General features: G+C 52.6%; 1 protein-coding gene across 8 annotated transcripts in view; it reads right to left on the reverse strand.

Annotated features, from left to right (window-relative positions):
* The window catches only part of RAP1GAP2 (RAP1 GTPase activating protein 2), a 209488-nt gene that overhangs the window by 130050 nt on the left and 57703 nt on the right, over positions 1 to 21735 (reverse strand). For 2 of the 8 annotated variants that reach the window (XM_053911456.2, XM_053911454.2), the window contains exon 1: positions 8292 to 8838. The exons of 5 other annotated variants lie outside the window; for them this stretch is intronic. In XM_053911456.2, the coding sequence (XP_053767431.1) occupies positions 8292 to 8515 (224 nt within the window). In that variant the 5' untranslated portion in view covers positions 8516 to 8838. Of the gene's footprint in view, positions 1 to 8291; positions 8842 to 21735 lie in introns of those variants that run through there. One more of the 8 variants, XR_008425155.2, reaches the window with a different exon arrangement.

Raw genomic sequence — 21735 nt, forward strand, 5'->3', positions numbered from 1 at the left:
CCAGAGGGCATGTGGGGCTGGGGCCTGACCTCCAGCCTCCCTGTTCAGTGAGTTACACCTAGAGCTCCCCAGCCCCAAGACTCCTGCCTCTCACACTGTACATCCGATGCCTCAGGGGCGGGGCAGGTGGCACAGGTGTGGCCAGGTATGGATGCCGAGGTGGGCAGGGGGGCACCCGCCTCCTGCCGCAAGGCAAGCCAGTCAGTGTTGCCACAGCTTCTGGTTTCCCAACAGAAGACTGAAATACAGATTCATAACATGGAACCTTTTACTTTTAAAGTATCAGTGTAACCGGAAAACACTGGATGTGGATCTAGCAGAGCTCCGGAGGGTGGGCAGGGCTTTGTTTCTGGGCTGTTCCCTGCTGTATCCCTGGGGCCTGGAATGGTGTCGGGCGCAGAGAAGAAGCTTCAGGAAGATCTGAAGAATCTGCAGGGGCCCATTTCCAACTGCAAACTCCCAGGCGCCAGGGGTGCTGCTGTCCGCACTCTCTGTAGACAGGACAGTGTGGCATTGTAGCCCATGATGGTGAAAATGGGGAGGGGAGGTCCTGCCTCCACCCCTGCTAGGGGTCTGTCCCGTAAACCAGGTGCGAGTTGTGCTTTGCTGGGCAGGGGAAGGGAGGGCCCTGTTATGAGTATGAGTTGTAAGCACTTAGGACAACCACAACGCCCCTATTCTGCCTCTCACATTCAGTGTGATTCAATGTGGTTGGTAAAAATCTTCTCAGGAAAGAAACAGAAAAAAGGGGAGAAGGGAAGGACAGCAGAGGGGGCAGCTCTAATCAGTGGGCCTGCTCGCTCCCGCTTTTGGAGAAGCAGACTAACAGGGAGCCCCGGCGGGGTCAGCCCACCCCCCGAAGGCTCTGGGAAGGACTTGGCTGGAGTTCCAGCCTGCACAAAAACAGAGTGCTCATAACTGATAAGCTTAAAAGCAAGTGACAATTTTTCAACCCACCCTTGCTCCAAGGGCAGTGAACAAACACAGCGTCGGCTCCAGGTTCCCACTGAGCGTGTGTGGAAGGAGAAGGGAAGGTGAAACCGAGCTCACTCATCCCTAGAATCTGGTGTGGACCCTTTGACACCAGCCTCATCGGGGCTGAACCGGAACGTTCCCCTCAGAAGTCCCAGACATGCTCTTCCCTTTATCACGGGTGTCAAGGCTACCAGGTGCCACCCAGATACAAGGCGATGGACCGGACTCCACCGTGATTGCAGCCGGTCTGTGGGGAGGCGTGAGGGAGCCTGCTGGGTGCTGCAGAGTTCTGTCCTGAGCTGGGTGGTGTCTGCCAGGTGGATGCGTGTATAGAAATGCACCAGCTGTCCCCTTCCTTGCACACTTAACTCTATGTAAGTTGCACTTCAATACATTCATAAAAACAGAAGCAGCAGCATGTGTCAAGCGCTTCTCGGAAGCCAGGCACTGCATATCCGAATAATATAACAGTTCAGGGCATGACCTGGGGCTCAACAGACCAGGTTAAAAATATCTGGCCCTCTACTTCTGATTCTGCCCCCAGCCCACTCCTCGGCCTTCAAGCTTCTGTCCCTCAGCTGGAAAACAAAGATAACAACTGGCAGAATTAAGACGCATGTGCATGCAAACCCTTAGCACAGGGCCCAGCAGAGAATAAGCCTCGAAAGCTGTTAGCTTGTTACAACCATTCACCAACAACCCTAGGACATTAGTGTTACCGGGTCCATTTTCACAGGTGAGAAATGTGCCCCCTTCGTGCCAGCCAAGCTTCCTAAACCACAAGCATCTACACACCTTCTTCCCAATTTTCCCCAAATCCACGTACCACCTATTACTTTTCTTAACACTTTTCTTTAAACTGACTCGCAATCTTTGCCTTAAACAAATTTACTTTTTAAAAATGTTATGTAACTGTCATACATGGGAAATCAGTATCACTTGCCAGAAATCATTTTTTAAAATAGCTATTAACATATAAAGCACTTACCCACCTGAAAGCAGCTTGCCTGCCTCGTTTACTTTTTATGGATTTGGGGGGCAATGAAACTCCGTTTGTGGGGTGGGGGGCATCGTCTGCTTAGAGTGACTAAGAAACTCCCTGAGCCCCTGCAGCAAGCCTGTTTGCACAGAGGTGAACCAAGCAGGCCTGGCAAGCCCTCTATTTGGCAACATCCTGGTAACCAGCCATCTGTGCGCCACACGGGCTCTACAGAGATAAAGCTGCATTTATTTTTTTTTAGATTTTATTTATTTATTTTTAGAAAGAGGAGAAGGGAAAGAGTAACAGAGGAAGAGAAACATCAATCGGTTGCCTATCGCACGCCCCTAACCGAGGATCTGGTCCGCGATCCAGATCTGGAATTGAACCGTAGACCTTTTTGTTCCCAGACCAGCACTCAATTCACTGAGCCACACCAGCCAGGGGAAGACAAAGCTGCATTTAGAAAAATATATAGCCCTGGTCCCCAGTTGGGGGCATGAGAGAGGCAACTGATCAATGTTTCTCTCACACATGGATGTCTCTCTCCCTCTCTTTCTCCCTCCCTTCCCCTCTCTCTAAAAATAAATAAATCTAAAAAAAAAATTATTACAAAAAAGATATGTATATTCATTCACTAATGGCAACTGTTCACTAATTCAGACACGCACTGGTCCCTGTTTGGCACGAAAGATGGGACTCTGCCTCTGCCTATTTGACAGCAGCTCGAGGAGCCGAGATCCAGGAACCCAGAGTCAGGTGCCCAGGCCCTGCTTCAGGATGGTTAGGACTGAGCCTAGACCCTCACATCTATGGGTCCCCAAACCACACAGAGGCAGGGAAGGAGCTAGAGGAATAACAATGGAACAACATACGTGCAAGTGATCAGTTGCATTTCTTTCCAAAATCCCTTCCAGAAAGGAAGGAGAGGGAAGGGAAAATCTCTCCAGTCTCAGACAAGAAAAGGGCACCTTGAAACCGATGTCAGAGGACACTGCACTATTAAAGATGATTACCTCGGGGTAACAGGCAGTGGGCACAGCTCACCTGGGGAGTCAGTGTGTCTCGTGAGCACCCATTCATTCATCCAGCAAATATTTACTGAGCACTTTCCATTCTGGGCAACGGGAACCCAGAAGTGAAAAGGCAAAGTCTCTGCTCTCAGAAAGCTCACATTCTAGGGGGTAGAACAGTCAATACATTGTTTGCTATGTAAGCTAGATAAACCAGTTAATAAGTGCCATGTTGGAAGGAAATCAGGGGGAGGTAATAATGGCTGGAGAGAGCTGCTCAGATTGGACGGTCAGAGCAGCCCTCTTGGAGGAGATGATATTTGACTTGAAAGCCAAATGATGAGGAAGCAGTCAGGTAAGTCACTGTAAATAGCATGTGTAAAGGGCCTGGGGCAGGAACAAGCTTGCCATGTTCCAGAAACAGAAAGAAGGCCTCCGCAGCTTCAGGAGTACAGCGATGGTGGGGAGTGAGAGGACGCGCTGGGAGACAAGGTCAGAGAACCGGGCAGGGGTTCAGTACAATGGAAAGCCTATGCTGAGCGTCCTGCAGCAGAGAGACTTGACCTTACTTGAATTTTTAAAACCCCGCTCTGGCCACCGTAAGGAAAACAGATAAGCGGGACAAAAAGCAAAGACACCAAACAGTGGACTAAAATAGTGGCTCAAAGGGAGTCAAATAGACTGTGTCCCTCACCTCTAAGAGTCTACCTCCTCAGATGCTCTGTGAGGTCAAAAATGGGAAGTTGGTCAAAGGGAGATGTTTGTTCTTTAAAGCAACAACAGCCAACCAGGTGGCATTCAAATGGCACACAAAAGAGGGTGAGTGACAGGTCCTTCCACACAGGGCAGGACCCAGCCACCTCCTAGGAAGAGAACAAGCAGCCATCTGTTCTGGGGCCAGAGAGTGGAGCACCTCCCGCCTTGTGTCCCTTCCAGCCCTGGGACTCTGGGACTACAAGGCCAGGGCTCCTGGACACTCAGCCGGCTCAGACCCCCTCTCCAACCAGCTCACAGGGCTGTCTCTGGCTCTCCCAGTGGGAGAACGCAAGTATCCTCCCTGACACCAGCCTTCAAACCCTAAGGACAAAACAAGCAACAGCTGCCAACATCACAAAAACAGACAACTAGACCACCTCCAGCAACACAGGCGTGGGTGGGAGCGATGACTCTGATAGAACCTCTAAAATTAAACACCAATTTAAGGTAACTTAAGGGACGGCAGAACATGTTAAATGACACCAGGAGTCACCATCCACAAAATCCTGACTGTGGGAAACTCCCTAAGATAAACAACTCAGTTACTTCAACAATTATAAGGGGAAAAAAAAAGAGTTGGGGGAGGAAACTTAGAGAGAGAGCACCAATTAAACTTCTGTGACACAGCTGGAAATCTGAACACTGAATATGACAGTAAGAAACCAGGGTTAATTTAGGGTGTATGGCAATGGCCGTGTTATATTTTTTAGAAGAACTTTATCTTTGAAATGCATACTGAAATATTTCAGAATAAAATGATATAATGTCTGGGATGCACTTCAAACTGGGTATTGTATTACACTATTCCCTCTCCTCTGTGCACTTGAAAATTTCTGCAGTAAAAGTTTTTGTTTTTTTTTTAAATCTAGGAATGGGCTTTTTCTGATGACCTACCCGGAAAAAGCCACTGGACGCGATACCCCACGACGGAGTCGGACTCATCGGACGCACTGCTCTGCCCTCCAGGGCCTGCCATTAGTGATTTGCTGACTGATCGATGAATTCATCTTTCCCTCCTCACAAACCCCGTGGTGACAGCAGTTGTTCCAAATACCCACCAGCAAGAACCGGAGTTCTCTTTCATTTATGCTACCGACCTCTCTCCAGTCCAGAATGCCACGCCCGAGGCCACACTGACTTTATCCACACCGTTCAGAACATACACATTTCACTGTGTTCCCACCTCGGTCTTTCCTGCCACGAGTGCCCACCTCCCCCGCAGAGGGCACCACATGCCCACCACCCACTTCTGTCATTCCTCATGTGGTGCTGTGGTCTGATCTGCCCTGTCCATAAGGAAGCACACTCCGGAAAACAAAGCTTCATAGGAGCTCTCTACTCAGGTGCCACCTCGGAACCAGGCTCAAACTCAGTCCCCTCTCAAACACACCATTGCTTTGGCAGGATCCCAGGTGCCAGCATCCCAGGAGGAAAGAAAGAAGCAGAACCTCCAGGCTGTGCCACAAGGCCCGTGGAGAGTCCGCATGCCAAGGCTGATTCACACCACACCCACTTCTCCAGGAGGCAAACTGAGGCCGGAGCCTGGAGCACAGTTCTCCGGACCTACGGATCAACGGTGCCTGGGAGTGCCCTGGTCCTGGGCCCATACGGGATACCTGTGTCATTACCGTCCCCCCTGGCACCACTACCTGCTCCAACATATAATATTTCTAGGTGGCCTGGAGAGAGCAGGAAGAGGGCAAGGACTGGGGCCATCCCTGCAAGTCATCCCTTCTGACCCACAGTGTTATCTGCACAAGCCTGTCAGTCAGAGGCACTGGGAGGATCGATGGATGATCAAGCCTGCTGGGAAAAATGAAGAAGGGGCCTGAGTCTGGCCTGACCCTGCAAGGACAGGAGGGGAAGAAGGAGGAACTCAGCAAACTTCACACCCAGCCTGGAGTTTGGGGAGTGCTTAAGAGAGGTTGGCAGCTGCAGCCTGCTCCAAGCCCCCCATGGCCAGTGCCAGCAGAGGAAGGGTCCCTAGTGGGCACTGAACTGATTTCAGGTGCTTAAAGAAACAGAAACTGCAGATTACAGCAAGGGAAGCAAAGATCATTTAACATCAACACGCAATCAATCACTCTCTCCTTGGGTAGGTTAAGTCCATGGCCAAACCTGTCAGACTGACAGAAGCAGCAGCAGAACGGGATGAAGGCAAGGGCTGGGAGGGTCATCAACGTCTGCTGCATTGCAGGAAAGAGCCCGGTGCATCCAGGAGGAAGGACAAGATGCCATGAGCCTGGGGCATCCTCACTCAGCCCAATCCCTTCCTGTCCCCTGTCCAGGCCCTTCCCAGTGCCTCGCTGCTCTTCCCACCCAGGCCATGCCTGCCCGGCTGCTTCCTGAGCCACGGCTGGTTGGTCCTGGCTACTAGCGGGGCTGCCACCATCAGACATCCTAACTTGGCCTCTAAGGCTCAGGCCCAGGGAGAGGAGAATGGAAGCAGCTCTGATGGAACCCCTCCATCCTCACGCAGCACTTTCCACCCTTCAGCTGCATGTTCCCCCTGTCATCTCACCTGAGCCTCCAAAGCCCTTTGTGTGGATGCAGAAACTCAGGCTTGGGAAGGTGAAATCTATTCATCACATCTCAGGACTAGAACTTCTAGCTCCCAGTTCAGGGACGGCCCCCTACCTCTCCACCCCCAACCACACATCCTATACTCAGAGATAGGTGCTGATCCGGTGCATCTGCCTTCTGCCTCCAGTGCATCCTCCTCCTCATTCCTCAGAGCAGGGCCCGGCAGTCTCAGAACAGCCATCCCGTACCCTCCTGACTTCAGAGGGTTGGCTGGCTCACCCCACCTCTGCAGATAAAAAGCTGAAGGGCAGGGAATGGAAAAGAATCAAAGTCTAGGGAAGAATGGGGCCCAGACCTGGAGCACTGGGCTCCGGAGTCTTGCTGGCAGCTTTTTCTGCTTGACAAGTGTGTCCCCAACAGCAGCCATTCCTAGGTCACCTGCAGGATTTCTGCCATTTTCGATACCATTCGTACTATTACTACCATTTCTATGAAAGAGACTCATTCTTGCGACAAACACATTTGACTTAGGGTGATGCTTTCTACCACCACCACAAAGGGGGAAATCAGCACCTCTGGGCATAACTAGGGGGAAATCCTAAAAATAAATAGTGCAAGAACAGCCTAAGTTGTAAGGAGGCACTGTTCCCCATTTAAAGGCCCTGAGCCAGAGGTCTGCTCTTTGTTATAAAAGGGAGATAAGCAAGTGTTTAAAAAGTGTTAAAGCCAAGACTAGCACCAACCAGAAGCTTTCCCCTTGAAGAAATCACAAGGATTCATAGAGAACTGAAAAGGGAAGAACTTTCTCACTAAGTGACTCAATGTTATTTCATGCTTAATCACCTGAAGTCGTTTTACTGGAGAGTCATCTGTGCTGTGGGAAACATCGCGTGAGACTGCACACAGGAGGGATACAGTAGGGGAGGGGTAGGAGACAACCACAGGGCCACCCATGCCCGCTTCTCTGAGTGCTCCAGTCCACTGTCTGCCACCCCCCCAGGCACACACAGCTTCTGGACAAGTCCAAGGGCCACCAGTCACCACCCAAGTGTCTCTGACTCCTCTGTCCTTGCCTTAGTCCTTGTCTAATGCAGAGCACTCCAAAACTCTGTAAATTAGGGTACAGCAAGGCCACGGGAGGTTACCCCAGCTCCACAAGACATATCTGTGACCAGCCAGCTCTCATGCCACTGGTTGCTGGGGGGCTAGGGGCTCCTGTACCTAAGCAGGGGAGGGAGGCTATGCCAGCCTGTGTGGGCAGCTCCCTGGGGTCTTGTGAACATCAAGCCTGCAGCTGGGGGTGCTGGAACCCAGAAAGCTGCCCCCAGAAGCTCCTATGCCCACCGGAAACCCACACCTCATCCCATAGGTCGTCCAGCTATCTCTCTTAAATAACCTGGGAGCACGACTTTCAATACCCAGGAGCAAACTATTAGGAGAGTAACCCCAAGAAAAGTGAAGAGTTAAAGCCAGAAAAACCCAAAGACAGAGGAATGGGGAGGGGAGGGTGAGAGGGTTGCGTGGAGGGAGGGGTTGAAGTAACCTCTAAACTTGCTCCTTGGCTGCAGGAACCAAACTCAAAGCAAGCAGATCATGGCCTGGCGGGCACCTCGCGGGTTCAGCCAAGTTGCAGAGAAGCAAATGGTATCCCCAGCGCACTGAGTCACTAGGGCTGAGCCGGAGACTGTGTTACCCGGGTCGGATCAATGCTACCCGCGCTGCAGGTTCCAGCAAGGGCGCCGCGATAGGCAAATGCCGGGAGTGAGGGCTTAGGACTTGGTGGACTTGGTGCCGGTCTGCCGAGGATGAAGCCCTAAGGGGCCTTCCAGGTGCCCACCGACCCAGCCAATGCCCTGCCTGGGCTTTCTCCTAACAGCCAGTCTCCGGGGCCAAGCTCCGAACTCGCTCCCCCGACGGCGCCGGGAGTAGAGGCATTTCCCATCCAACTCGGAGCCTAGTGCCCTTTTGGAAAAGTCGGCCCCAGAGAAAACAGGATTTTGGCATGAGAGCGGAGGGAAGGGGGAGGTAGCAATGCCAGGCTTTACCTTTTCTCTTTATTCTGTTTTCGGGATTTGTGCAGGAGTCCGATGAGCACCACAGCGGCGCGGATCCCCGCCTTTCGGCAATGCATCCTCCCCGCCGGCTGGGACATGGCGAGGCCGCCGCGGGTGCCCGGCCGCGCCCTCGCCCGCCCGCCGCGCGCCCCCGCCGGCCCGGCTCCGCGCGCTCCGCACCGCTTGCTCCCGGCCCCGGGCCGCCAGCCTCGCATGGATCCCGCCCCGCCTAGGTGCGCCCCGGGGGTCAGGTGACTGGGCTCTCACTTCCCGGCGACCTTCAGCGTCTCCTCCGGGCCCGCGGAGCGGCAGGCGCCCGCGCCTCCAGCGCGGGCATTTCTAAGGCTCGCTCGGGGCGCGGCCCGGTGGGGTGGCTCTGGGGCTCAGGCTCAGACGCGCCCGCCCTTGCAGGGAGCCCGCCCTGGCCCCGCCCCCCGTGCTTGGCCGAGGCGCCCGGGCTGCGAGCGGATCCAGCGGCCCGGCCGCCAGCACGGGGAGACAGGCGGTCCGCTCGCGCTCGGCGCTCTCCGGGGGCTCGGCGCCCGCGTTCGCCCACTGCCCCCGCGCCTGGGCTCCCGCCCTTCTCTCGCCTCTCCCTCTCCGTCCCCGCCTCTGCGCCCCCGGTCCTCCGCCCCCACTGGCCCAGCCGGGCTCCCTCCCCAGGCAAAGGCGGCTGACGCGCTTTCCCAGCCCGGCCCTCCGGGATACTTCTCCGATGCTGTCACTGTCTTTAAAAACAGGGTGAAAAAACGTGCACGGAGAGGAAACGCGTGTCCTCAGTCCAAGTGAAACTGCCTTTGCGCGCGGGCACCGCCGCGGGCCTCGCCGCCCCAGACCCACGCTGCCGGGTGGTGAGAGGGACACCCGGCGCCAAGCGCCTGCCCTCCCCGCCGGAGGCTCCCTGGCGTTTTGACTCAGTCGTAGGCTACTTCTCTCCTCTCTCCAAGTCCAGGAAGGGATTGTGGGGTGGGGTGAGAGTGGTTCACTCCAGCGTGGGCGCCTGGGTGGGCTGAGGTCAGTGCCCCGGTTAACATTTATTTTCCTGGACCAGGAGTTAGACACAACCTAAGGTCAACGGTCCTTTACCCCGCGGCTTCAATTTGGCCCCGGGTCCCACGTTGCCAGGGAGACGCAGGTGGCGGGAGAGGGAAACGTCCCACCCCACGCGTATCCGGGCTCTAGTGCTGGCCGCCCCACAGACCGCTCGCCGGTTTTCTCGTGCCCTTGCGCACCGCGTGCAAGCTTCATCCTCACAAAAGGCGTGCCAGCTCGTGGGGAAAGGGGCCCTGGCCTGGTCCCTGCTAGGGGGCTCAGGGTACTCCTAAGCGCCACTTCCAGTTCCTGCCAGGAAGTCTAACCCCCTCTCACCAAGCACCCTGAGGGCTTCTCCCTCCAGGCCCCTCGGAAAGACCATCAGCAAGAGGGCTGGAGGGAATTGAAACAAACCAACTAGTCCATCTTTCACAATAGCCCTGTTGGGGCCAAAGAGGTCCCTGAGGCAATTTGCCTTTTTTTTTTTTTTTTTTAATAGTCTGGTGTTCAAGCAAGCACAGAAAATGCAGACCAGGACCACAGAAAAATCCAAGGGCCTGAGGCCTCATCCCCACCTCTCCTGTGGGCACAGCTTCTTGCTGGCATGGGAGTTGGAGTGGAGGAGAGGGAGCACCAGGCTGGTGCCCAAATGTGCCTGGTTTATTTATGAAGCATCCATTAACAATGGCCTCAGCCCCTCCGAGCCTGCCTGGGTGGTGGGGATCACAGATATTGCCATGGACATCTATTTATAGCCGGAGAGTGAGTGACCCAGGCCCCACCCCTGGGACTGCAGCTAGACTAGCTGCCAGGACTACACCAGTAGCGACCTGAGAATCAGTCTGGAAAAAAGAATGGGGAAATGAATGTCCTCAGTGGGGAAGAGGGCGAGCCCAGCACAGGCAGCCCAGGGCTTGTCCTGCCTCCAGCGGTACACAGAACTGACAGGTTAGTGACTGGCCGCTTCAGCCAGACAGCAGGGAGGACGCTGGGGGCACTGGCCATAGGTCTAGCCCCAGCAAGTGCTATATTTTAGTCACACACAAGGGTAGGCTGCTTGTCTCAGGGCAAGACCTGACTCCCTCCCAGGTGGGGGAGTGTGGGTAGCCCCCACCCATTCCCCACTGTCTGGGAGATATTTTAGGTCAAGTGTATCAGTGGACAACAGGACCGTGGGATGGAGGTGAAAAAGTTTTCCACCAAGCAGGTAACTTGATTCATTGTGGTCCTGGGGTCCCAAGGCCCTCTCAGCTCCTCTACAACCACAATTGTTTCCAGCCCTAGTGAGGCTAAAATCATAAGGTTGTCCCAAGAAAACCATAACCTGATCTTATTCCTGAGAGGTTTCGTGGGGGTGGGGGAACCCTTCCTTCTGCCCACACCCCACAGCCTAAGGGAACCCATGCACAGCCGAGGAAGTGGTGCCATCTATGCTAGACATGCCCATTCCACCAGCGTTCATTGAACAATCAGGATGTATCCCGCTTTGCACAAGAGACCAGGGTAGGAGAGAAAATGGAAGACCACCCTTGCCCAGAATAAACAGGGCCCAACATGCGAAACCACAAACCATCCCATTCCCACTTGCTTGCTCGATGGGACCCGACCACTGTTCCCCAGATCTAGGCCATTCACATACCACCTTCCCACCATACAACTTAGTTGTTTAATCACCCTTTTTTTAGGATTTTATTTATTCATTTCTAAAGAGAGGGGAAGGGAGGGAGAGAAACATTGATGTGTGAGAGAAACATCAATCGGTTGCCTCTCTCACACCCCTGAATGGGGACCTGGCCCACAACCCCACCAGGCCTGTGCCCTGACTGGGAATCCAACCCTGTGCTCAGCCCACGGAGCCACACCAGCCAGGGCACACTCATTCTTTTTATTTAATTAAATCAACTCATTCCTTACTTAGTTTTAAAAGAAAACATTGTTATTACCCTAAATGAAAACTCCATTATCACTTGTTATTCACACCATGAAAACAAGTGCAAATATCTTAAATTTTAGCTCAATACTGACAGCTCTGAGCCCGAAGTACCTTCATTAAAAAAGAAAAAAAGCCAAGTGTTAGGTGTTAGCCACACACTTGCCACCAAACAAAAACACTGTCCATGGGTCACTTTGGGGTGGACCGAGAAGGCTGGGCACATCCAGGCCATAGGGACTGTGAGTCACAGGTCGGTGAGGACTGTAGTAGCCCGAGAAGAGGTCTTCTCCCGGATCCCAATCCACCGGGCACAGCTTGTCCCCACCAGTGTCCCAGATCACCGGACTTCAAAGGCCCAAGCGAGTCCTCCTCCCCCAAGTCCACAGTCCCCGAGAACAAAGTGCCAGGCAGCTGCCAGCCTGGGTCTCTGCCCTGATCTGGGGAAACCCAAAGGCTCAGGGTGCCTGGACTAGGAGGGAGGTGGAGGGGACAGGGAAGTTAATCATGAACACTGGGCCCAGCTGCACAGCCTTGTCCTAAGGGGCCAGTGGGGTGAGGCAGGCAGACACGCATGCTTGGGCCTGAAGAAAAGGGCCTTCTGTGCCTGGGAGCTGGCTCCAGGAGACACATTCGTGTGAAACCGGGAATCAGCCCCAGTGCTGGAGCCTAAGTCTCAGACAGAGCTGGGGCCAGTGCTCCCTCCCTGCCCCACACCACCTCTCACTCCCAGGGCCTCTACCACCCCACAAAATGAATTGGGAGTAGAGGTGGGTCAAGCGGGGCTTTGGAGCCATGGGGTGGGCCTTTTAGGAAACCAGGTATCTTCAGAAGCCTTTCCCCTCCCCTTCCGCAGGGAGAGAGCCTGCAGCCATACATGAATCACACAAACTTTAGAGCAATTCAAGAGTTATAAACACACATTAGACCTGCTCAGGTCAGGCTGCCACCCCGGCTCTCTAATGCCTTTGGAGGCCCACCCATACACACACCAACTGGGAGAAATCACTCAGAAATCGCCCTCACCTCTCACTTCTGCAGAGCACGCACACCTGTGCTAGTTAAGACTGCCCTTCGTGCTTGGCTGGTACATCAGCGCCCCCTGCCGGGCCATATTACAGTTGCACTTCTGGAGTACCACCATAAGAGGGAAAGGAGAAAGGAAAGGGGGAGAAGGAGAGGGAGGGGAGAGAGGGAAAGAGGAGGGAGGGACAGAGAGAGACAGGAAGGGGGTGGGTAAGGGAAAGACTGAGAAGGTCATTTGAGGTAGGGAAGCAGTTTCTATTTTGGAAGGAGAGAGAGAGACAGGAGTCTTTGCCAACATGTTGACTCTCCTCCCAGCCTCCTCTCTCAGAGCCCATGACCACCCGCCAAGGGGTGCATCCCATCACAACAGGGTCCTTCAATGACAACAGGGTCCTTCAATGATGACAACAGGCCATGGCCAGGCCCGGCTGGGAGGCCTGACAGCCAAGCCTGGGAACCACAGCTCAGCTGTGCTCTCCTGGAGCCACACACATCACACTGGACTAAGTTCTGGCAAGAAACTGGCTCAGATTTTGGAAACAGATCTTGGTGACTTGCGTGGCATTTCCGAGCTCTGGGGAAAGGAAGCCATGCCCCGAGGAAACCCACAGGCCCCACTCGATGGCAGGCATCCAGCCTGTGGCCTGCGTTTGCTTTGGTACCCTGAGCCTGCATGTCGGTTCGAAGCTGGGTTACAAACAGCAGGCTGAAGGAGGAAGAAGGGAGTTTGCCATGTATTTCTTGGGTTACTGAAGGTATTTAAAGTATTTCTTTTTGGTTAATTTATGGAATGTTGAATCCATGAATCTAAGCAGCCTGACTATAATTTTTACCATGGGGGAATATTCAAAAGGATTTTTCTGAGTGAGAAATTTCTGATGAACATGAAGAAGTGAGTTTTGCATGGAGGCTGCCCAGGGGTCACTGCAGGGAATCAGGACCCAATGAGGCGCAGGGCTGGGTGACCAAAAGCAGGCCTCTCATACCCAGGGTCCCCTGGCCCCCACCTCACTGAACCTTCCCAAACCTCCCCAGCTACTGCTGCCACTGAAGTCGCTTCCAGCTCTACGGTTTCTGGGGCTGACTGGAAAAGTGGGGAGGGAAACTGTCTTTCCATAATATTAGCAACATTGCTTAGCAACATCTTTCAAAGCAAGAACCAGCAGACTCTCCAAAAATCCATTCTGTGTGGCTCTACCAGAAACACGGAGAGGTTTCTTATACATGTATTATTGATACACTATTTTATATACCCAGTAACGCCTTCTGCGCCTGCGTGCCTGGCTTCCTGGAAGGATGATGTACCACACCTAAGCAATAGTTCCAGACAACAGAGTTTTAAGTAGAAAACTTCTGCTTGTTTGCTTGCTTGCTTTTATTGCAGTGACCTTGGCTACATGTTTCCCTAAAATGCCCTCTATATTTTTGTCCTTTATAAAGACAGGTTTAATGTAACCTGTTCCTCGTGATTCCGAGCCATTATTAGCAATACCATCTACCGTATGAGTGAGCTAAAACTCAGTTATGCACTAGCAGGCCATTAAGGTGAGGACCCATTTGTCCCTACGCTTAATGGCCTCCATCAGCTGTGGTACAACGATACTAGTGAGAGAATAAAAACTAAAAGACTCTCAGTCAGACCAACCTAGGCGGGTATTCCATCTCCAGCTGCTCCTACCTGTGTGGCCTTAGGCTAGAAATTTAACCTCTCTGAGCCTCAGTTTTGTCATCTATAAAACAGGGGTGACCACAGTGCCACCTTGCAGGGTTCTTGGGAGGATTAAGTGAGCCTGCATGGGCCACACAGACTTGTAGGAAAATATTTGTAGACGTATCCAAGAGACAGCCCATCAACAAACGGGGGTATGGCCACACCGGGGACTGCCACTTTGCAATAAAAAGGGACAAAATACTGACGCTTGCAATGACATGGCTAAATTTCAAAAACATTAGGCTGAGTGAAAGAAGCCGGATGAGAAATATACTTACTGTACGATTCTATTTACACCAAGTTCTAAAACAGACCACCTAAGGTACAAAAAGTGAGAACAATGGTAGTCTCGGGGGGCGGGGGGGAGGCTTTCTAGAAAAATGGGTGGAAATGTTCCGTATCAGGGTAGGGCGATGCCATCCATTTGTCCAAAATGTATGATTAACATTTGTGCATTTCAGCAAATGTAAATTTTGCCTGAGAGAAGAACTGGACTTACCAGTAGTAGCGATGATAGAATGGGATGTGGAGGGGCAGGGGCACAGAGGAGACGAGAGACAGGATGTTGGTCCTTGCGGAGGGGTGGGGTGCAGGGCGGGGAGGGGGGGTTCGCTACGCTGCTCTGGTGTTTTGTGCATGCTGGACATTTCCCATAATGAAAAATGAAGGAAAGTGTTCGCAGGGGGGAAAAGTTCATAGGGATTTTCTCCGGAACTACAATTTCTATTGTTCTTTGTGTTTCTCTTCTATTTACAGATTTGTAAGGACTACCTATTAGCTTTATAAACAAGTAAAAAGGGGCACAATGTCATTAAGTAAATGGGAATGCCTGTGAAGACACCCGGCAGGTCCCCTTTAAGTGGCCTTTCTCACTGTGCTGTTTGCAGTCCTTGCTCACAGTGACAGTTCGCTGGAAACCAAATAAGGGAGCTTGACAAAAACGAGGAGCAGCTCAGGGGCTTTCTGACCCCAACCTCAGAACCACCCTTTGGCTCTCCATCCTTCCTTCTGACTTGCATCCGTGTGCTGCATCCAAGAGTTCTGGGCAGGCAGCTCACGGGTCCATCACTAACAAGTGGGAGGCATCGTGGCTCCGGCCGCTGTGTCCGGATCAGCGTGGAGGAGTACCTGGACCCACGCACATTTGAGGAGGCGCCGCTTCCTGGGCGCGCAAGTCCCACACGTGTAAGGAGCCCGGCTGGTCCCGCCTCACCTTTCCGGATAAACCCCTCCGCCTGAAAGTCGCCCTGCGTGGGTTCTCTCAGGCGCTAGGGCAGCAGAAGCAGGATCTGACAGAGAAGCACGGGAAGGATGCAGAGAAGCAGTAAGCAGTCTGCCTGGCCAGCAGCTCCAGCCAGTCGCATGCGCAGGGGGCCCTGCCCTCAGCCTCAGTCCACAAGGCTGTAGCGTTGACCCGCTGCAGTAGCAGAGCCAACAGCGGGCTCCTCCGCAAGTGGGCTCAGCTCACACAGGCATCACCCTCAAGCGGAGCCCCCGTCACTTCGGGAGCTTGCGTCTTTTTCTTCTTTGCTAGCCATTTTATGGTGTGAAATGATTTTAGGAGGTTTTGGGTGGGATAGCCCGTAGGAATAAAGGGAGCTCTGGGTGGGTTTTATTTTGTATGCTATATCTAATACATTCCATATTCTCCTTTAAAAGATTTTTTAAGAGTGTTGAGAAAGACTGAGTGGCTGCTGTGCATGAACTGCTTACTGACACCCCGACACACACGGTGTGACCTCTGGTTTCAGTGGCCAGTGCAGCGCGGTCTCCTTCCCACATCCTCGGGTGTGTGTGTGTGTGTGTGTGTGTGTGTCTGTCTGTCTGTCTGACCAAGCCGGGCACAGCACTCACAAGCCTAGTCAACCAGAACATCCAAAAGCTAGAGCCCTATCTACCTGGTTCCTGATCCATTCTCTCCCCCTCCCACCCCACCCCCACTTGTGGGAATTAATCTCTTGCTTCTCTGGGTCCCTGAAGAACTCTGGGTTGGATACTCCTTTCCAGAGGAAATTGCCGCTGTTGGTGGGCGGAATCAAGGCCTTTCTGCTTAGCCACTCGGAGTTTCCTTCACAATGGACTGGACTCATTGATGTATTAATGGCTCTTTCCCACCCTGACATTAAGTCCTTTCAGACTCCAAGGCCAACACAAAGCTTATCTACCGTGTGGACACCAGGCTCCCAGCTCTGAGCCTCCTGCTGAGCAGCTGTGTGTCTGCAATTTGCAAGCTTTTCACCAGGTCTGCTTTCTGGGGCCTTTCCACCCCTTCAATCAGGAAACTTCTTCCAGCTGTCCAGCCTGCATAAGTCTTGTTGTAATCTGAGTAAGCTCTCTTTGGGCCAGCAACTCAGAACCCCAAGTCCCAAAGCAGCTTCAGAAACTGCCTAAGGCTCCAAACGCTTTTCTTCCACCCCTTCTCTGTCCTGCCCAGCTCCCCTCACTCACAGCCACAAAGCAGGATAGGAGGAGCGGCATGGGTCACAGCCAATAACCAGAGGACCAGTTTCCCGATTATTTCCTTCTTCTTAATGCACGAGGGAAGTTTCCAGATTATGGGGATCTGGGCTCAGCAGCTGGCTGTGTGTGAACACCATCCATCAAGCCTGTCATGGCAGAGGACGTATGGAGAAGGTGTCCAGGCAAGGCCAGCCAGCGGTGACCTTCAAGCAGCCCTGTGTTAGTTACAAGAATGCTTTCTTACAGTGCTGGGCCCACCCGCCCCAAAGGGCAGTGGGATGCTGGACAGAAGTACAGACAGGGAATCAATGTCCCACGGGGAAATTAGCCGAGCTGCTTTCTCAGCTGTTGACCTGTCCTTGAAGAATGTCCCCTCCCCAGAGAGGCCTTCCTTGACCACTCACCTAGAGAGTCTCCCCTTGGTTATTCTATACCTAGCCCTTGGTTTGCCTCCTTCATGACGACTATTCTAGTTTGGGGGGCGGGGGTAAGGAGGGTTGGTTTGTTGTTTATTGATTTGTGTTTGCTTGGGCTTTGTGGTCTGTTTGCCCCAGGGGAATGTAAACCTCCTGGGGGCCGACACCACGTGTGTGTTAGAAGTATGGCATCTGACACACTCGGGTCCTCAATAAACATTGCTGGAAGTGAGGACCGAGGTGGAGAGGGAGAAAGAAGGCCGGAGGAAGGGAACCTCCTGCCCCCAGGAGGATCATATGTCCTGGGGTCTGAGCTTACTTGGCTCCAGAAAATCCTTCCCAGGCTCCTGACTTGACAGAATTGGGTTGGCAGGAAGGCATCCCTGCCCTGAGGATGGAAGCCCACCCTCCCACCCTCCCACAGGGGCCAGCATGCAGACAGGGTGGCTAAAGGAAGCCCCACACCAAGCTGGCACAGCCCTGTGAGCCTGTCCAGGAGAAACTGCAAAGCAGCATCTCCAGCTCCAAGGTCTCTTTCAGGGACCCCCACCCGGAAGTACCCCCAGCTGTGAGACAACCCTAGGGAGGGCGAACTCCAAAACAACTGTATTTCTTGCCAATCCTAGAGGATGTTTTTAAAGTATTTTGAGAACAATGAAGGAGTGTAACTTATTTTGCTCCCAGGGGTGGGTGGGCAATCCCTACCTGTTACTAAAGCATGGACGCCAGAGTCAGGCTGGATCTGACCAGCAGCTGACCTAGATAGGTCCCTGCCCCCATCTATAACCAGGACAGGGATACTAAGACCCCCTGGGTTGTGGAGTAACCATTTGTGAAGGACCTTTCTGACCTTGAGCTGGTAGGGACCTATTCAGAGGCCATCTGCACTGGGCCGCTGCCACAGGTGCCTGCCCACCCCAGGCCCCCAAGCTGGCCCATTAGAAATGCTCTGGGGTTGGGGGGGCCGGGGGTGGGGAGGGGAAAGGTCATGCCCAGGGAGTCGTCAGGCCCAACCCTGGGGTGGCCACAGCTCTTCCAGGCTGTTTGGAACTTCCCAGGGGCCACATCTGTCACTGCCTATGAATATACACCTGCTACCCGTTCTCTGTCTTAAGGGGACTTCGGGGACAAGCCAGAAGTGGGCCCGAGGACTCTGCGTTTTCCCAGCCCATTCTCAGTATCGACTGCCTCCAGCGTTTCTCTAACACCTGCCATTCAAGGACGGCTCTCATGATTTTTGAAATGTCCATTTTTTAACTTTTTTATCTTCACCTGAGGACATGATTTCATTGCTTTCAGAGAGAGAGGAAGGGAGAGGGAGAAACACAATGTGAGAGAGAAGCATCAACTGGCTGCCTGCCACACGCGCTGGGACGGGGGATCACACGTGCCAGGACCAGGGAGGGCACCACCTTTCGATGGTGGGACAGTGCTCCAACCAAGTGCGCCACACCGGCCAGGGCAAATGACATGTCTGCTTTATTTACGTCCTTAATTTACTTACCTGCTGAACAGCACTAACCTTTAGCTACTTAAGATTTTTCTACAAATCAACTTACTTTTTAAAATACTTTGTGTTAATACCATGAATGGACATCACTGTTTCCCAGAAATAAGGTAACCGTAAAGCTAAACATAATGAATGCCGTATTCCCTGGGTGTGGGCCGGGCATCATAGCTTCCTTCCAATGAGCACCGCATGAACCGGGGGCATACAGAATGGCTTTACGGTGGAGAACCTAGGCCAGCACTGCCCCAGCCAGGCTGTCACCACCAACACGGACAGCGGTAAGTCACACGGACAGCGGTAACTCATACGGATGGCGTGTGCTGTTGATGCTGCGTGCTGACAATGGCACTTCACCTCTGTGGCCTTCTTCCCCAAGCCCCGTAACCCCCGTGTACTCGTGGAGGAAACATCAGACAAATCCCACTTGAGAGGCATCCTCTCATCTCCCAACAAGCACACCCCAAAACTGTCACTGTCACCAACATCAAGCCAAGTCTGAGCAACTACCGGGGCCGAGAGAAACCTAGGGAGATGTGAAAACTAAATGTGTGGTGTCCAGAAGTGATATTAGAACAGGAGAAGGCGATTAGGGGGAAACTAAAACCTAAAAACCCCACAAACTGTAGTTAATAATATCAATATTGGCTCATCAGTTCCAGCCAATGCACCACTAATCCAAGGTGTTACTAATAGGGGAAACTGAGTTACGGGGTACCTGGGAACTTCCTGTTACTATCGTCTCAATTTTTCTACAGGTCTAAAACTCCCTAAAAAACTGTCTACTTTGTAAAAGGAAATATAATGAGCCCTGGCTGGTGTGGCTCAGTGGGTTGAGTGCTGGCCTGCAAACCACAGGGTCACCGGTTCAATGCCCAGTCAGGGCACATGCCTGGGTTGTGGGCCAGGTCCCCAGTAGGGGGTGTGTGAAAGGCAACCACACATTGATGTTTCTCTCCCTCTTGTTCTCCCTCCCTTCCCCTCTGTCTAAAAATAAATAAAAGTAAATACAATGAAAATGAAACAATGATATTACATTCCAGCTACCTAGACACTTGCTTGCCCGAGGCCCGCAGCCTGGGACCCTCTCTCTATTACTAAGGACTATTAGCCACTGTTACAGAGGTAATGAAGACATAGGACCGCCTAACTAGGATGGGCTCCCTAAGGCTGTGAGGAGCATTGAAAGAGAACTGAGAAGGGAATGGCTTTTTCTCTGGTGATCAGTGTCAGGCAATGTGGTGTCCTTGTACCATGTAACGTCACCTTCCCAGTTCCAATTTGGGGATGACTGTGCCAGCCCATGTACTTCCATCTTCTTTCCTTCCTCATCTGAAGCCCAGAGAATGAGCAAGAGCTCAGACAGTCCCCTTGTGGGAGTGCTCTGCCCCACTCAACGGTCACCTGTGGAGGAACCAACATCCCCTTTCTCAGGGGTCCATGGACTGGTGTAGGTCGCCATCCCACCTGTTGGAGGAGCAGCTCCAAGGGTGGAAGAACCACTCACAGGGCAATAAGAACCACCCCTAGTACGACATTTTACAGTTGCAAGCACCTTCATACCTATTACTCCACCGGAAACTCACATCTCTGTAAGGAAGGAATGTAAACAGCATTCCCATTTGCTAGATGAGTAAACTGAGACCCAAAGAGGTTAACTCTTCTGCCGAGGATCACACAGCTACCAAGAAGCAGAGCCGGGACCCAGACACAAATGGTCCCCGTAGACCCCCACTCTCACAAAATCCAAAATGAAGAGGGCTGGAGACCCCAGGGCATGCGGAGATGACTCGCCCAGTCAGAGACTGGCCGTGCCTGTCACCGGACGAGGTGGAGTCTACTTTTCTCAGTACTCAGGCCCCTTCTTCTGGTTGACAGAGCTTGATTCTCCCTCGGGGAATACCCTGACATGACTGCTGGGTTTTGTGGTTCAGGTGGGACTGTCCCTCTCTCAGCCTACCCATCTGAGCTCTAGGGTGGGTACAGTGATTGCTTCAGGGATGGGCACATAAACCTAGTTAGTCCAAAAAGAATGAACACCTGAATTTTTGTTGGCAACCCTGAAAGAAGCTTCCTCTTTCTGGGGTTTCCAGAGTCAGTGGCTGTCTTATGAGAGGAGAGCTGCATGGGAATGAAGTGAATGCAGAGGAAAGTAGAGCCAAAAGGTCGGGACAAACACTGTCTGGTGATATTTTCTTACCCACCTTGATCCAGCTATTCCTGAAGCCACATTTGTTAAATGAATCAATGTTTTCTTGGATTTGTTTTTTCTTGTGGGGTCTTTTATTTCTTAAGCCCTTTTGAGTTAGATTTCTGTCACAAATAGTCCAGTTAATGAACACACCAGATTTCTACCCAGTGGGCTAGAAAACACATGAAAGAACAAAATAGCAACTTGAGGCGAGTCAAAAGGCCATACCGCTTGCTCTTTCACCTGAGGGGGCATCCCCAAAGGGGACTAGGAAAAGGCTTCCCAGGAAGAGCACCTGGAGCTGCTTCCCCAACACTGAAAGGACTCAGCTGCATCAGCTCACCCCGTGAGCGACAGGCTCGGGGCCAGTCCTCTCGACCCTGCTCCAGAGGCAGGCAGGGTGGCATAACTCTGACCCTCCAGATAGAGCAGGGATTTCTCCCTTCCTTTCTGCTGCAGCATGTGGGTCACTCATTTCATCTTTCTTCAGTAAAATCAAGAGCTATTCGAGGAAAATGCTGAAAAGAAAAGGACCATTCACACAATCCCAAATGTGGGGCGTTCTACACAACAGTTTTGCCAGGTCTGCTGTTCTGTATTCTAAGAGTCTAAAGAGCTCTGGCCGACTTGGCTCAGTTGATTGGTCGTCATCCCGCAAACCAAAAGGTCGCCAGTTAGACTCCTGGTCAGGGCACATGCCTGGGTTGCAGGCCTGGTCTCCGGCTGGGGCACATGCAAGAGGCAACCAACCAATGTTTTCCATGCATCGATGTTTCTCTGCCTCTCTTTCTCCCCACCCTCCCCTCTCTCTAAAAATAAATAAATAAAATCTTACATAAAACGAGACTAAAGAGCCCTGGCTGGCGTAGCTAGCCTGTGCTGGCCTGTGAACCAGAAGGTTGCTGATTCGATTCCCAGTCAGGGCACATGCCTGGGGTTGTGGGCCAGGTCCCCAGTTGGGGGCGTGTAAGAGGCAACCACACATTGATGTTTCTCTCCCTTTCTTTCTCCCTCCCTTCCCCTCTTGCTAAAAATAAATAAATAAATATTTCGACAGGCGCCTGCTGAAGTACTTAGGTATGAAGTCTCATGATGTCTGCAACGCACCTTCTCTATTTACTGTCAGTGCACGGGGGAACAGCGAGAACGGCTGTGGCAAATA

Source organism: Desmodus rotundus, chromosome 9 (genome assembly GCF_022682495.2).
Source record: "Desmodus rotundus isolate HL8 chromosome 9, HLdesRot8A.1, whole genome shotgun sequence".
NCBI lineage: Eukaryota > Metazoa > Chordata > Mammalia > Chiroptera > Phyllostomidae > Desmodus > Desmodus rotundus.